Below are 16657 nucleotides of genomic sequence, written 5' to 3'. Positions count from 1 at the left end.
ATCATTTTCAGTTGTTTCCAATTTTGCATGACCTCATTTGGGGGTTTTTTTGGTAAAGACACTGGAGTAGTTTGCCATTTCCTTTTCCAGCTCATTTTACAGATGAGGAAACTGAAGCAAACAGAGTTAAGTGACTTGCCCAGGGTCACACAACTAGTAAGTTTCTGAGGCTGAATTTGAACTCAGGTCTTCCTAACTCCAGACCTGAAGCTCTATCCACTGCACCACCTAGCTGCCCTCATTGTGAACTTAACAAACCCCCAAATAAAATAGACCTTTCAAGGACCTTTTTCCTTAATTGCTATTAGCATTTTTAAATCACTCAGTTCAGATTCTGTTGACTGTTATCTATCAACTCTTGCAATATTTTCTTCCTTTCTTTAACAACTTCATTGCCTACTTGGCAGTCTTTCTCCCCACCCTAACTCCTGCTCAGATGCTAGAGTACTTCATTATACATATCAAACAGCAAATATTGAAGTGCCTGCTCTGTGCCAGGCACTGAGCTGAGTAGTGGCTGTGTTCCATATTGATGTTCCTTCAAGTGCCCTACCTTCTCACTTGTTCAGTTTACTCATTTCCCTGAGCCTGCTCCTCTGTCCCATGTCAGCTATAGACAGAGATAGTCACCCCCACGATCTCGCCATCACCCACAAATATTCTCCTTCTGTGTTCATTAATTCTGAGATACCTTTATCTGATCATAATCTTTCATCATTCCATCTTTCCTTGTCTTGTTACTCATCACCCTGATGTTCTCCATTCTCACTGTACCCTTTGTTCTTTGAAACTGGCCCCTTAGTTACATCTCATGGTATGGCAATATTCCATTGTTTTCATATACCATCATTTTTGCTGCCATTCTCCACAGTACAGGTACTCTTTTCTTTTCTAGTTTGTTCTTACATTAAAAGGTTAATATTTTTGTAGCTATGGATTTCTTCCCTCCTTCTTTTAACTCTTAGAGACATAACTCTCCTCATTTTCACAGACAGTGAAACTGAGGCCCACCCAAGTTAAGTCATTTGCCTGAAGAGGCACTTAATAAACATTGGTTGAACTTGATTTAGTGGAGGCCCAGAGTTGATACTGATTTGTCCTCAGCTTTCCAGTAGCAGAACTAGAACAAAAACCAAAGGCTCTGAATTATAGCTCAGAGCTCTGTTTACTAGACCTCACTGTCTGTAGGGAAGATCATTGAGCAGTGACAGAACACAACGGCTATGTTCCTCTCATGTGTTTGCTGATTCTGTTATAGGAAAATACATGCCATAATTCATCTAAATGTGCATGTGACTCTTATCCATAATAACATTAGTCCGTTAGCATCTGAGAAGCAATCCTGGGGCAAGGGCTGGTGGCATCAGGAAGACAGACAAATACCTGCTTCTCTGGCATGCTTCACCTCTTACCCCAGGCTTGGCGCCCAGTGGGTGGCAGAGCTGTAACTGCACTCAGTAGCTTTGTGGACAGCACATGCTCAGAGGTGGTGTTCCCTAATGGTATTTCTTCACTGAGCCACTCTTCCTAGGCCGGGCACCACCTAGCATAACCACATCTGCCTTATTGTTTCAGATCATCCAGGCCTAGAAAACATGGGACAGATTGAGAAATTTCAAGAAAAAGCTTATATGGAGTTTCAAGATTACATAACAAAAACTTACCCAGATGATACCTACAGGTTTGTAGAATTCAAATGATTATGTAATATTTTTTTCTGTATCAAATGAGATGAGGTATACTAACTGTTCTGCAAACCCGGAATGTTCAGTATAAATGCCAGCTGATGGTGGTAGTAGTGGTGGCGGTGGTGGTAGTCGTAATCTTAGTTAGTAGTTAGTAGTAGTAGTATTTCCTTGGGAATTACAAAAAAAGACTAATTCAGTTATGCTTATTAGACATTCTTTTAGAAATTAGCATTAATACCTCTGCAGTTAAATTTATTTCAAAAATTGGGGCAAGGAATTTTTGTGTCATTGAGTATGTCAGGAGTTTCTTTTCAAGAAGTAATTTCATTCATTCATTCATTTATTCTTTGAAGTTGGATTTTTGTCATATCCACAGGTTCAGTCCTATTACTGCATAGCCCCATGAAAACTTTGACTTGCTTAGGTTCTGACCTGGGCCAGGCTGCACCTCCATATGCAACCTGGAGCCTGCCACATCCTTGGGACTTGATTCAGAACTCCCTCACCGAAGCGATCCATCCACCTTGGTCTCCCCAGGAGTAGGGATTCCAGGCATGTACTGCCTCATGTGACCCAGTTATAAATATTTAAATAAACTTTAACTCAGCCACATAGAGGTCTTTGTACTCTGCTTTTCTGCTATTAAGTATGGAAATGCTGCGGGGTGGGTGGGGTGGGGGCAGGAGTAGAGATTAAATGTAATAACTGCATAGCCGCTTAAAGTCTTAGCTGCCTGGGCCAGTGAGACTGAGTAACTTGCCCGGAGTCACAGAGTGCCAAAGGTGGTACTCACACATGTCGTACCAACTCCAAGGCCAGTCTCTTTTGACTATGCTGCATCGCTTTTTTTGTAAAGCGTGGATCTGACCTTGTCACCCACATACCTCCAAACCATTGTTGCTTTTCCATTGAGATACAACATCCCAATCTTGGTGTTCGAGGCCCTGGACAGTAAGGTCCTAACTTACCAATCCAGCCTTCTCTTTCTGTGCTCTGTTATTGTTCAATTATGTCCAGCTCTTTGTGACCCCAGGGGCTATAGTACACCAGGCTCTTCTATCTCTCCCCTCTCTCATGATGTCTGTCCAAGCTCACCCTTATTGCTTCTACAACACTGTCTGCCAACTCATCCTCTACCATCCCCTTTTCCTTTTGCCTTCAGTCTTTCCCAACATCAGGGGCTTTTCCAGTGGGTCCCGTCTTCTCATTATGTGACCAAAGCATTTAAGCTTCAGCTTTAGTATTTGGCCTTCCAATGAATAGTCTCAGTTAATTTCTTTAAGTATCGACTGATTTGATCTCCTTGCTATCCAAGGAACTCTCAAGTCTTTTCCAGCACCACACTTTTAAAGTATTGATATAACTTTTCTTATATTTCAACTCTCACAGCCATACATTACTCCTGAGAAAACCATAACTTTGACTATATGGACCTTTGTTGGCAAAGTGATGTTCCTGCTTTTTCGTCTGCTGTCCGGATTTGCCATAGCTTTCCTTCCAAGGAACAAGCGTCTTTTAATTTATGATTGCAGTCATCTTGAAGCACAAGAATATAAAATCTTCTATTTCTTCTCCCTCCATTTTCCAGGAAGTGATGGGACCAGTTACCAAGATCTTAGTACTCTCTGTATCCCATCTTATACTCTGTTGTTGAAAAAGGGAACTTATCTCTATCTACTGTTCAAGTACTATCCTCTCACTTCTCCACACCCTTGCTTACACTTTCCCTGTTTTGGTAACATATGTCCTCTAGCCTTGCCATTTCTGTCTCTTGATGTGCTTTGCCTCCTCCTGTAGGTGAGGGGCTTGATCGAGATGACCTTTAGGGTCCCTTCAGCTCTAGGTCTGTACTCCTATGTTTCCAACCCTAGAAGATCAGTCATGTGCTCCCCCAGATGCCTCTTGTTTGACTTATTGACTCGGAATTGCTTTTCTCCACAAACGAACCCTTTGGATCCTTGTGTACATTTTATTTGAGCTTCAGCTGGCAGTGTTCAATCTGGGGGTTCAGTAAGCCTGCCTGGCCATCACTTATGTTTCTTCTTGAACCCTCTCTTTTCAGAGGAAAGTCTTCAATCAGAAAGCCCACCCTTTCTTTCTCTAGGTGAAGGTGCCTCCATTTCCTCATTCTTCTTCTACTTGAACCTTCTCCAGCATCATTATGTCTTTCTTGATATAGAATCACCAGAATCCCCTTGGTTATTCCAGAGGTGGCTGCCGTCCTGCTTTGTTTTAGCTTTGTTTCTGGTGCCCTTTTTAGATTGATGTTTGTAGAGATCTATTTTCATGGGCACACAGATGCTTTTCCTGAATTATAACTGATAGGTGGTTAGGCTTACTTTTCCTTAAATCCTGAGACCCATTGAATTGAAGGCTCACCAACCATTTTTCTGCTCCTCACATACCCTGCTGGCCTTTCCCTTTAATACACTCAGTCAGGAGATATGGGTTTGAATCCCATCTGGGAATCTTCTTATATGTGTAAGTTTAGGAGCAGATAATCAGCCTCTCTCAGCCTCAGCCTCCTGTCAAATGTGAGTGTAATACTTGTTCTGGCTACCTCGTGGGTTTGTGGTGAGTGCAGTAACTTGTAGAATTTTAAGTGCAAAAGAAATGTGATGTCTTATTAAGGCGATAATTTACTTGTTGGTTTAGTATTTTACTGTTGCTAGAATTTTGTGCCATTTAGAATAAGTAAGAAAGCATTTATTAAGTACTTACTGTTTGCCAGACATTGGGCTTAATGCTGGGGATATAAAGAAAGGCGAAACAAGCCCTTTTTTTGGACAGTTCACCATCTCATGAAAAAAACATGTTAATGAAGTACATACAGGATATATACAGATCAACTGTAAGATAATTTCAGAAAAGAAGGCAGCCTAGTTACTGGAAAGAAGCAGGAGAACTTCCCACAGAGCATGGGATTTAAGCTAAGTGTTGAAGGAGTCAGGATGAGCAGGGGATACAGCCAGCATGAAGTCAGAGACAGGAGGTGGAATGTCCCATGCAAAGGATAGAGGAAGCCAGCAGACCTGGGTCAGGAAGCATGTGGACAAGAGCAAAGCACAAGAAGGCTGGAGAGGGAGGAAGGGGGAGACACAAGGAGCTTTGCAGGCCAAACAGAGTCTTCTATTTGATCCTAGAGGCAGTAGGACCCTATTGAGGGTGTGGGGAGAAAGTGTGACATTGGTAGACCCACACCATAGACAGTCACCTTGGCAGCTGAAAAGAGCATGGATTGGAACAGGGAGAGATTGGAGGCATTTTAGAACCATTTAAAAAGTTATTAAAATAATCAAACAAGAGGTGATGGTGACCTGAGCTATGATAGTGACTGTGTGAGGGAAAAGAAGGGGACATACAGGAGAAATGTTATGGAAGTAGAAATGATGAGATTCATCCATCATTGAATTGGATAGGATGGAGTGAGACTGATGAGTCAAAGATGACACCAAATTACAAACCTGGGTGAGAGGGAGGATTGTGATGCTCTTGGCTGTAATAAAGAAGTGCAGGAGAACGGAGGGTTTAGGGAAAAGATAGAGGTTCTGCTTTGGATGTGTTGAGTTTGAGACACCCTCTTCAAAAACTAAGGACAAACAACCCTTTCAGAGATTTCTAGTGTATTGTTTGTGCCTAATTTCCCCTTTAGAAATCTGTTGTCTTTTTCAGAAAAGTCTTTGGTGATCCTCTCCTTTATCATAGGTGACTTCTTATACCTCCCTTCTTCCTCTCTCTTTCCCCTCTAAAACACTCACTACATGTCTCTGCAGACTCCATTTTGTAGATAACTATGAATTAAGAACTTTGTTTCCTATTTTAAACTTTCCAAAATCTGAGATTTAAATTAATCCACAACCCATGTATACATACAAAAGTCTTATATTTTTCCTTTTTAAATTTTATGAGTGTTACTATAACTTTCATTGACAAGAAATGGCATGCCGGTATATAAAAACATCAGCATAAGAAAACAGCCATACAAGGTAATACCAAAAACCCAGGAGATAAGTGAGTGCAGATTTGTCTATAAACTCCCCTGTATTTTTCTTTGTCTGATTTGTGACTTGGTTTTGTCCTTTTTAGGTTATCCAGGCTACTTCTCAGGTTGCCTGCACTAAGGCTGATGAGTGCTACTATCACAGAAGAATTATTTTTTAAAGGTCTCATTGGCAATGTACGAATTGACAGCGTCATCCCATACATTTTTAAGATGGAGACTGCAGACTATAACTCTCAGATAATTGGTCATGGCATTTGAAAGCTTGATGTTGTGGTACTGTAGACATAAACTCTTTTCTTCAGAACACCAGTCTGTATCTGGTCCTTCCACCATATCAGGACATTTCATTTTTAATATCTGACTGAAATCCAAAATGGTTTTCTTTTTCATGTGACCTTCAGGAATTTGTAAGTGAGACAGCACACACCAGGAATGGGCATCATCTTCCTTCCTAGTCTCATATCTAAGTGGATGAGGAGTCTTCAGAATTCAGCCTTGGCAAAGAGCCACCAGGAGCACCCCAGATCTGTGTGAGCTAAGATGTCTCTGCACATTTCATGTTGGAAAAATAATAATAAATTCATTTTCCTTTCAGAGTGTTGTTCTATTTATGTTTAATTTAATCATGAACCAGTATGAAAACTCAGCGGTCTGAGATCCCTAAAGAGCCCAGGGATTGCCTTCAGTGTGATAGAACTCACTTTTATTTCAATCGATATGTGAAAAAGAAATCGGTTTTTTGCTTAATGGTGTGATGATGCCATTAAAACTGCAGGGAAATCAAAGTAGAAAAAAACATTTTTTTAACTTCTGTAAATACCATGGCATCCCCTGGTATACCACCCCCATTGCTGGCAATGGGTCATGGGCAATTCCGAATGCTCAGGGTTGATGTTTTAGTGTTGTGTACTAGTAGGTAACAAGCACTTTTTATTTATGCAGTAGAAAATTGGTTTATGAGTAAAGTGTTGGCCAAGACACTTTATTCTGTGTTCTCCTATTTTTAGTTATCCACTGTATTTTAAGAGAGCTGCACTGACTGAGCCCAGAGTTGTGTTTGGGTTGTTTTGTTTTTTGTTTTTTTTTTAGCATTTTTAACACTAGCTAGTATCACTTGCTCTTCCTTTCTCTAAAGAGCATTCTGACCTCAGGATTTTCATTTCCCACATTTCTGGCTAATTTCATAGCACATTGACCCAACTGGATGATTTTGCTGTCGTAAGTTTAGCTTTTTAAAAACATTTGTGTGTGAAGAAAAAAATTTGTTGATTTTAGCCCATTTGTTATGACAAATTTGAGTTTTTGGGGATGCCTGTGCCTAATTTTTAAAAATTGATCATATGTTTTCATTTAGCAGCAGTGCTCTTAATTGCTGTGAAAGGAAGAAATATCCGAGCCCCCTCACTGTATTTAATGATAGTAGGCACTCATGCTCCTATTATTGCCATTTCAAAAACATTTTGAGTTCTTGGTTGCAGTGTCTTCCATAATACATATTTTTCTGAGCTAATTTGATCCTGATTTTAAAACATTTCTTTTCTTTGTTCCCCCTGTGAACTGTTTAGTGTTTAAATTCACTCAGTTGTAAAAACCAATCTGGAAATTTCATTACAGGTAGCAAAAATGAATTTTTGGTAAAGTCTTTTGTAACAAAAGAGGAGCTGGATTTTTCTTGTGTTCACTAATCACTACTATCTAGTAAATCAGAAATTAAAATGTGTTAGCCTATGGTCTTCACCTGTTTATTAAGGGTGGCTTTTTTGCCAGTTAAAAATGAGATTTTTGTCAATGGGTTTATAATTTTAAACTGAGAGGAACAATAAATACATTTAGTATAAAACCTTCAAATGGAAAAAAAAATAATTTTATACTTTATTATAAAGTCCAGTGTAGCAAAACAAGAGTTCAGGAAAATAATCCTTTAAAAACAATGTACATACAGTTAAGAGATATGTGTCTTTTAGGGATTTTCCTGATTAAACTTGTAGTTATATTTGGAAGTGTTTCAAAGAATTGTATTAAAGTATCACTTGCATTACAAATTTCTGTGCCTTGTGTCTTTGGTCTCATTAGAATTCTTTGCTTTATTGTGTCCTCTTTAGGCTGTTTTTGTGTTGTCAGTATGAACTTTTGCCAGTCAGGAAGGGATGAGGTGTTATTGCTCATGTTTAAGTGCATATGTTTAAGTACATATGATTGGAATTCTGTGGTGTAGTGAAAAGATCCCAGCAAGATGGTCTGGATTAAAATTCTGGCCCTTGGCCCCAATATCAATTTCCTATACAATGAAGATAGTAATATACAGTCTACCTGGTAAGGTAGTTGTGAGCCCAGTGCTTTGTAAACCCTAAAAATAAAAAATTATATAAATATATAGAAATAAAGAGTAAAAATTAGAGTAAAATAATTTTTTTAAAGAATTATTAGGACGGCTACCAGTGTGTACTTGGAGAGGTTTCATGAGCCTCAATTTGCTTGCTCGTGTGGAAAATGAGGGGATTGGAGTAAAAAACAATTTTCTAAGAGTTTTTTTAAGGTTTACAAAAGCCTTTGCTCACAGCAATACCCATGAAAAAGGCAGTGCAAGAATTATGATTCCCATATCATAGATAAAGAAACTGAGGCACAGAGAGTTTATTTAAGTGGTCTTAGGGTCAGACCAGGAACTTGAACTCAGATTGTCTCTTTAACACCAGTGTTTTTCTCACTATGTACCATGCTGCTTTAATAACTAGATGATCCCTTTTCACAGGGTCCTTTTATGTTCTAAATTAAATCCGTTTTCCTTGACTTGGGAGTTGAGGGAGGAAGGGAGGTGGGGCAGAGGGTGAGTGAGGTTGCCATTGTCAGATGAAAAATTTGGCCTGTGTTTTCTCCTTTGTGTTTCCCACCTTCCTTTAACATCATCCAGGCCCCTGCGTGGGTTTCTCTCAATCATCCAAGTGATTTCTTCTCCACAAAAGTGTGACTGAATATTGGTCAGGAGGACTAACTCCACAGAATCTACTACTCCCCCTCCCTCAATCACCCCCCCCCCCCCAGCTCTGCTCATTGGATCTTGGGTGGAGAACTGCATGGAATCTCAGATGGGAGACTCTTTAAGGCTGGGACATTTGCACTGACAAGTCTTCAGGAGTGGGAGAGTAGCCTGGGTAGTGAAAAGGATTAGGAAGGAATCCTGAGCTTTTCTAAAACCCCTTTCCAGTTGGAACAGGTCAAGGGAGGGAGATACTCACCACCTAGGGAGCCCCTGTCAGTGGAACAGCCTGAGGAAGACTGGAAATTTTGGTCCTAGGATTTTGTCAGTGTCATTCTTCCACTAATGCAACTTGTAGCATCCTTACCCGGGTGATGCATCCTTTCTTTGTTCACAAAGCATTGGACTCCATAGATTTACGCAATGTGCTGGTACCAGTTTACCATCTTGTTTAACCTCTCAGCTACCAGTGTACCACTTGGGTTGTCCATCTCTCATCTCCTTTTCTTTATTTCCGTCTCCCCTCCTTTTCCCATTGTACAATGACCTCAGATTGAAAGACAGCATTTGTTATTTTTGATGTCTTGCTCACGCCCACAGATGATTTGTCTTTCTGACGTTGTTTGGGTAATTTGTAATTTCCAGCCATGTGGGAGCATGTGGGCACCACTTCTGAGACCATATGATCCAATCCACTCCTTTTACAAATGGGAAAAAGGCCCGGGGCGGGATGTGACTTGCTCAGTTACATTGGGCAACAAGCTTCAGAGGTGAGATTTGAACCCTGGTTCTTACAGCAACACTTAAAACAAATTTATATTAGAAGTGTTGGATTTTTGTGGTAGCAGGAAATGTGGTATTAGCAGCAGAGGATACTGGAATGGTTTGGTTGCTAGTGATAAACTTAAAGTTTAGCCTTTTATTTTCTGTCTGCTTGAAGCCTGCATTCCAAAAGGAGAAGGGTGGATGTTGCTACCTACACCGACAACTATAAGCATAAGTAGATTGTTCAGTTGTTCAAGCATGTTTCACTCTACGTTGACCCTATTGACTTTGTCCATGAGGTTTTCTTGACAAGATTCTGGTTTGCTATTTCTCCACTGTGTCCCTACTTCATAGATGAGGAACTGAGATAAATAAGGGCTAAGTGACTTGCCCAGGGTCATACAGCTGGTTTCTGAGGCCAGATTTGAACTCAGATATTCTGACTCCAGACTTGGCACTCTATCTACTGCATCACCCAGCTGCCCCAAAGTGGATTAGAAAGGTGCCAAACAATGTTCTGTCAGGTCTGAAGGGGAGGAGGCCAGTTCCTGACTGATCATAGGAGCTGACCTCTGAATTGGGCTTTAAAAGATGAGCAGAAATTCATCAGATGAGTTATAATTTATATTCATCTAGCACTTCAAGGTTTTTCAATAATCCTGAAGGTAGGATATTATGTATTATTTTACCTACTTTACAGTTGGGGAAACTAAGGCTTGGGTTACCTACCATAATGGAATAAAAAGCAATGTGGTGGGGTTGGAAGGACATTCCAGGCATAGGGAACAGTGTTCTAGAGAGGGAAAGTACATAGAGGGGGGAATCACATGAAATGAGGCTGGAAACGCAGGGTGGTGCCAGATGGTGGAGAGCCTTGAAGGACAAGCCAAGAAGGCTGAGCTTTTCTCAGTCATTAGGGAAAAGACGAGTGCACAAGGAAGATGATTGTTGGAACATCAGGAAGGATGGCAGAAGAGCAGAGGATCGATCGAGTCATTGGATAAAGAAAATGAAGCTTGACCATGGGAAGGTAGGCGAGTTGTGGTACCCCAGACAGGAGGGCGAAGTTTGTGTGGAGAGAATAAACTGCGTTTTGGGGATGTTGAGTTCAAAGTGTCTGAAGGATGACAGGGTAGGCACCTGGAGCCCCCATCCCCCTTCAGGCAATACATCAGCCTCAGGTTTGACAGCTTATTATTCTAAGCAGTACCCTACACCTGGAATTGGGACTTTCCTCACTTCTGTCTCATAGAATCCTTTGCATCTCTCAAGGCTCAGTTCATGGGCTGTCCTCTCTAAGGAAGTCTTTCCTGATCCCTCTCACTGGTGCTTCAGACTCGAATAATCATATATAGAGTGTACCCAAATGTTTGGGTGTGCAATTTAAAGATTTAATAGCATATAATATACACATATATGTATGCATATAGTATAGATGTGTGAGTATATATATATATGTGTATGTGTGTGTGTGTAAACATATAATTATACACATACACTCCCACCTGTACATATATAGCACAACCATATATTGACACATTTATATATGTATATATACGCACATGCATGTATGCATACACATAGATATGTTATACTATATATTCAGAGGTGGGAGTATATATTATATACATACATTGTACATCTATACTATGTACATACATCTATACTATATACATACATACTTTTAAAATTGTTCAGCCATTTCAATCATGTCGGACTTTTTGTGATTCCATTTGGAGTTTTCTTGGCAAAGATAAGGGAGTAGTCTGCTACTACAGTGGTCTGCCAGGGTGAAGTGACTTACCCAGCTAATAAGTGTCTGAGGGCCAGACTGGAATTCAGGAAGATGAGTCTTCCTGATTTTAGGCCCAGCATTCTATCCACTCTACCACCATATAAATAAGTGAATGAATGAATGTATAAATAAGTGTGTATGTATATCATTTATATGTATTTTATATCTTGATATGTATAGCTATGTGTACAGATATACATATATGAACATGTACACATACATATATATACATACCTATATGAGCTTATTTATATACTTGTGTATATACATTGCATATAAACTTAATGTTCCTTATGTTGTACATCCACAGTAGAACAGAAACTCCCTGAAGGCAAGTACTAGTATTCTTTTTATCTTTTTCTACCCCAATCCCTCCCTCCTGCCATGCCTTGCACATATGTGTGTGGTAAATGTTTTTGGATTGGATCAAAGTAGAGATGAAGATTTCATTTGAAAATCATCTGCACAGAAGCAGTAGTTGGAGTTGTGAGAGTCAGTGAGATTACCAAGAAACACAAGGGCCAAAGACAAAAGCCTCTACCTTAAGGTATCAGGAAGAAGGGAGAACACAGAATGGGAAGTAGAGGGAAGTGTGGTAATAGAAGCCAAGGGAGAAGAGAGAATCCCAAAGCAGGTGTAGCCAGCAGAAGCAAATGCTACGCAGGTCAAAGAGGAGAAGGAATAAAAGTGAGCTGTTGCATTTGGCCAATAGGACGTCACTGGTGTCCTTGAGAAAGCAATTTCAGCAGAGTGGTTAAGAGGCTGTCCCCTCTACAGAAGTAGAAGCAGCAGGTAGAACTTTTTCAAGACATTTGGCAAGGATGGGGAAGAGATGGTAAAGAGACTAGATAGGATGGACCAATCGACAGATGACGTTTTAGATTTAGGGGGACCAGAGCATGTTTGTAGGCAGGTGGGTTGGAGCCTATGGCAAAGGAAATACTAAAAATACATGAGAGAGATGAGATCCTTTCTAGCTTCAAAATTCTATATTTTAGCTTTAAATCTATGTTTTTGTGTGTTGGTTTTATTACAGTATTAGATCCATCATCAATAAATATTGATTAATCTTCCTCTTCTCCTTATCCCCATTGCCTGTGAAAATGGCCTAACTTGGCACTGTGGTAAGTGGGGAAACGCTCGCCTTAAGAATCAGGGGCCTGAGTTGAAATCCCAGCTCTGAAACCAACTCACATTTTGAGCCTCAGCATCTCCCTGTGTCATTTTGGGACACTAGTATTCCCAGTACATAACTTAGAGCTTGTTGTGATACAAGAGCTTATAAACGTTGAAGCATTCATCCTATGTGATTTATCACTGTATAGTTTTACCTAATGCAGTCCCTGAATCAACGATGCCTGGCTGAGCTACAGGCTCATTTTATCTCTTTCCTCAGTTCTGTCACTAGAGGGCAGTCTGAGCATGGAAACTTCTACCATCTTTGAGGGCGGCTGGGCACATGCGTGTTAAGCCAGTAGGGACTGTCACAGAATATCTGAGCCTAGAGGGACCTGCCAAGCCATCTAGCCCAAGCTGTCCTTGACCAAGAATCCACTTTATAACATTATCGATGAGTAGTCACCTAGCCTCATTTGAAGACTTCCAGAGGAGAGGAACTCACTATCTTTAACATATTTACTAAGATCAGGAAAGATATTAAGAACAAACAAAAAATGAACCTAATCTGAGGCCTTTTCAAAAGACAGGGAAAGCATCTGCTTTGATAAGAGACACCAGAATTGAATTTCCTCCTAGGTGACCTAAGAAAAAGCTATGAACAATAAACTCCCCAAAACATGCATGCACACACACACACACACACACACACACACACACACATACAATAATACCTAAGTATTTCTATTAAGCTTTGCAAAATGCTTCATATGTGTCATCTCATTTGATCCTTGCAACAGCTGAGGTGGATGCTTTTATAATCCCCATTTTGAGGAAACTGGGAGATTAGGTGACTTGTATAGGTTCACACAAGTGCTTGAAGCACAATTCAGACTAAGGTCTGTTTGATTTCAAGTCTTTCTGGGCCACCTAGCTGCTTAGGTAGAGTAGAAAGAGCCCTGATGGCCTGAGTTGTGATTCTATTTCTGATGCTTACTACCTATATAACTTTGGGCAAGTTTCCTAGCCTCAGTTTCCTCATTTGCAAAATGATAGGATTGTACCATATGGTTCCATGAACTTATGAAACTTCTTAAATGATCAGGTTCCCTCTTCTTAGGAAAACATAATAGCCAAGAAAGTAGATATAGTGGATTTTCTAAAAAAAACAAAAACAAAAACAAAACAAAGAAACCCCAGTAATTTCAGCAGCATTTAAAAGTTGAAATAGAGCAGAATTGGACTAGATCAGATGTTCTTAACCTGAAGTCCATGGACAGATTTTAGGGGTTCAAGAAGTTGGATACGGAAAAAAAATTACATCTTCATTTTTACTAAGTTTTAACTGAAATCTGACATTTTCCCCAGTTCTTTAAAAACATAATTCTAACAAGTGGGTCTATAGGTTTCACCAAACATTTCCCCCCAATTCTTTAGAAACATGATTCTTGATGAACATATCTCATCTCCCTATTTTATACAGTGACAGTGAAGACATCTGCTATAGAAAAATAATCTACAAATGTCTTCCTATTCCCTTCTTAGAGATGGAGATATGAATCATTCTCATAATGATTTCAGGGATGAAAAAGTCACAGATGTCGGGGAGGGAGACATACACTTTGATATGTTAGTGTTGCTGTGGTCTTATTGGTGGGGGTACACTGTTCACTGAAACAGTTCAGAACCCAGCCAGACTTTCTCATCCCATCTTTATACAAATCCTTCATAGACAACCTACTCAACTTGCTTATGATTATGGAGGCCTTCCTCTAGATGATGATGATGATGATGATTTTACTGTTTGCTTGTTCTTGGTGTAATTTTCTGGCTGTCCATCTCTCTGTCTGCATGACCAGTCAAATCTTTTTATGATGAAATGTGATTAATAGTACCTCTTTTGCTACTTCTTGCATTTAAGTCATTGTTGGTATTCTGATGCAGCCTATGTATGTATACCCATTATGGATTGTTCCATTACTATTTGTGTCACATGGAATTCTAATTCTAATGGGCTCAGCATTCCATGATTTGTAACCCCATAGTCACTGGGAGATTATTAGTGTTGAAAAGACGGGCTTTGGGGGTAGGGATCAGCTTGGAATTATCACAGGTGCCTACAGTTTTTGCAGATGTGATCCAGATCGGTCTCCCCTTCCTTTTCAGTAATGGACCCAAGATCATTATCTGTCTGAAATGCCTGTCCCAGCTATATGTACCAGTGATCTAAATCAGAGGTGTCAAACTCCCTCCTAGGCAGGGCAGAAATAATTATTATAAAACATAATTAGGAAATGTTTAACGCAATAAATAAATACAATGCAACATAATGTTGGTGATATTTTTAAGTCAAGATGCAGCCCAAAAGTATTGTATTTGAACTTGACACCACTGGTCTGTATCATAGTATAGAATCAAAAGGTCATTGATATGGAGCTAGAAGATACTGGAGAAGCCATCAGGTGCAAAGAGGAAAGAGAGGCATGAGGGGGTTGAGGGTAAGAAGGGGGGAGGGAAAGTAAGTCATTTGCCCAAGGTCATAGACATAGTAAATGGAAGAGCTAAGGTAGCTCTTCCTATGATACTTCACTCGAGATTCAGTATTTTTTATATAGCATGACAGTTCAATAGTGAAACTATCAAATTTCAGGAGATTCCAGTCTCAGGAAGGTAGGAAACATTCAGTAAGCACCTATTATTTGCCAGGTACTGTCCTAATCATTTTACAAATAACTCATTTTCATCCTCACAATAACCCTAGGAAGTAAGGGTGCTATTATTATCCCAATTTTACAGTTGAACCTGAGGGAGACAGCAGTTAAGTGGCTTGACTAGAATTACACAGCTAGATTTGAACTATCATCTTCCTCACTTTATAAGCAGTGTCTCTTCTCTGCCCTCAAGGTTCAGGAAAGCCTTGAGAAGGTCAACCCTTGTGTCTATACCAATGGAGAGTGAACCTGGAGTAAGTGGGCCAGCACCACCCCTTCCTAATGACCATGGACTAGTAGGTGACAGTGAATCCAACCAGGAGCAGGAAGACATACGTCCACACTGAGGACAAATACAACCCAGATAGATGCATAAAAATCTACAGGAAGCCTTTCCAATTTCTTAGACTATTTCCAATTTATCCTGTAGAAATCTCTGTAGCTACTTATTTTTATATTATCATTCCCATTAGACTGTGAGCTTGAGAGCAGGAACTAGCTTTTCCTTTTTTCTTGTATCCCTAGTGCTTAGCATGTGCATGGCACATAGCATATATTTAATAAATATAATTGGTTTATAGTTGATCACGAGACAGTCACCCAAGGGAAATCAGCCTTCAAGAAGCACAACCCCCTTGTACCATAAAAGAACCCTGGCTATGAACTTCAGAAAGGTCTTCCAATAATCAGGGGCTGTATTCGCTAGGGTTGAACCCACTATCCCCAAGAGGAGAGAATGCCCCCAAGTTGGGACGTGGTATTGTACACTAATTGCACTTATTAGTCAATATAATTTTTGTAAAAACAAACTAAATGTGACTGGCTGATAATCAATGGGGAGGGCACCAGATGGGGGCATATGAGCAATCTTAATAGAAACCTCAGCCAGAAGTGAGGGGGGAAGTCGTCAATTGCCTTTTGGGGTCTCAAGAAGTAGCTCTCAATGGGGTCTGTAAATGTCAGCTGTTATATTAGTGCCCGTGTTCACCGGCAAATAGATCTAGGATTCAAAACAAGATCTTTCTTGGCCTCTGGAGAGATCTCTCCACTGCAACCAAGTTGCTTCATATTTACCTGTGCACATGTATTCATCTGGGATCATGTAAACTCGCCAAGGTGACACCTTAGAAAGTGTACTGGATTCGGAGTTGGAGAAAACCGTTCAGATCCGGCCTGTGCTAGCGAGGTCTGTGACTGGGGGCGAGTTCACTTCTCTCCAATTCAGTTTCCTGATCTGTGCAATGTCCAGGTCGGACCAGATCATCTCTAAGGGTCTTTACCAGCTCTGGATCGAAGACCCGAGTCCAAATGCTGACTTTCCCCCGAGGCTGTACTTCTTTGGGGGCCTCAGTTTCCTTTTCTGTCAAATGAGGGAATTAGATGAGATGGCCCCGACGTCCCTTTCCCTTTTAGATCTCTGACCCGAGATTCCACCTGTGTGAACGTGAACTCTTCCTAGGGCTCAGTTTCCTCTACTGTAAAAAGATACTAGAAGCTTCCTCTGGTCAATTTCCCTTCTCTGTCTCAGGGAGACCTCAATGTCAGGGGGCGTGGCCTAGAGCCGGGGCGGAGCCTCTGGGAAGGGGCGTGGCCTTCACCCTC

The 16657-nt window shown here is 40.5% G+C and overlaps 1 protein-coding gene across 2 annotated transcripts in view; it reads left to right on the top strand.

Annotated features, from left to right (window-relative positions):
• Positions 1-7733, top strand: part of NR2C1 (nuclear receptor subfamily 2 group C member 1) — a 94940-nt gene extending 87207 nt beyond the window's left edge. Inside the window, exons 13-14 of one of the 2 annotated variants that reach the window (XM_072655609.1) lie at positions 1576-1681; positions 5775-7733. In XM_072655609.1, the coding sequence (XP_072511710.1) occupies positions 1576-1681; positions 5775-5949 (281 nt within the window). In that variant the 3' untranslated portion in view covers positions 5950-7733. The remainder of the gene's footprint in view (positions 1-1575; positions 1682-5774) is intronic. The other variant, XM_072655610.1, reaches the window with a different exon arrangement.
• Positions 7734-16657: the final 8924 nt, after the last annotated feature.

Source organism: Notamacropus eugenii, chromosome 3, assembly GCF_028372415.1.
Source record: "Notamacropus eugenii isolate mMacEug1 chromosome 3, mMacEug1.pri_v2, whole genome shotgun sequence".
Classification (NCBI taxonomy): Eukaryota; Metazoa; Chordata; class Mammalia; order Diprotodontia; family Macropodidae; genus Notamacropus; species Notamacropus eugenii.
This window is presented reverse-complemented; position numbering and strand designations above follow the sequence as displayed.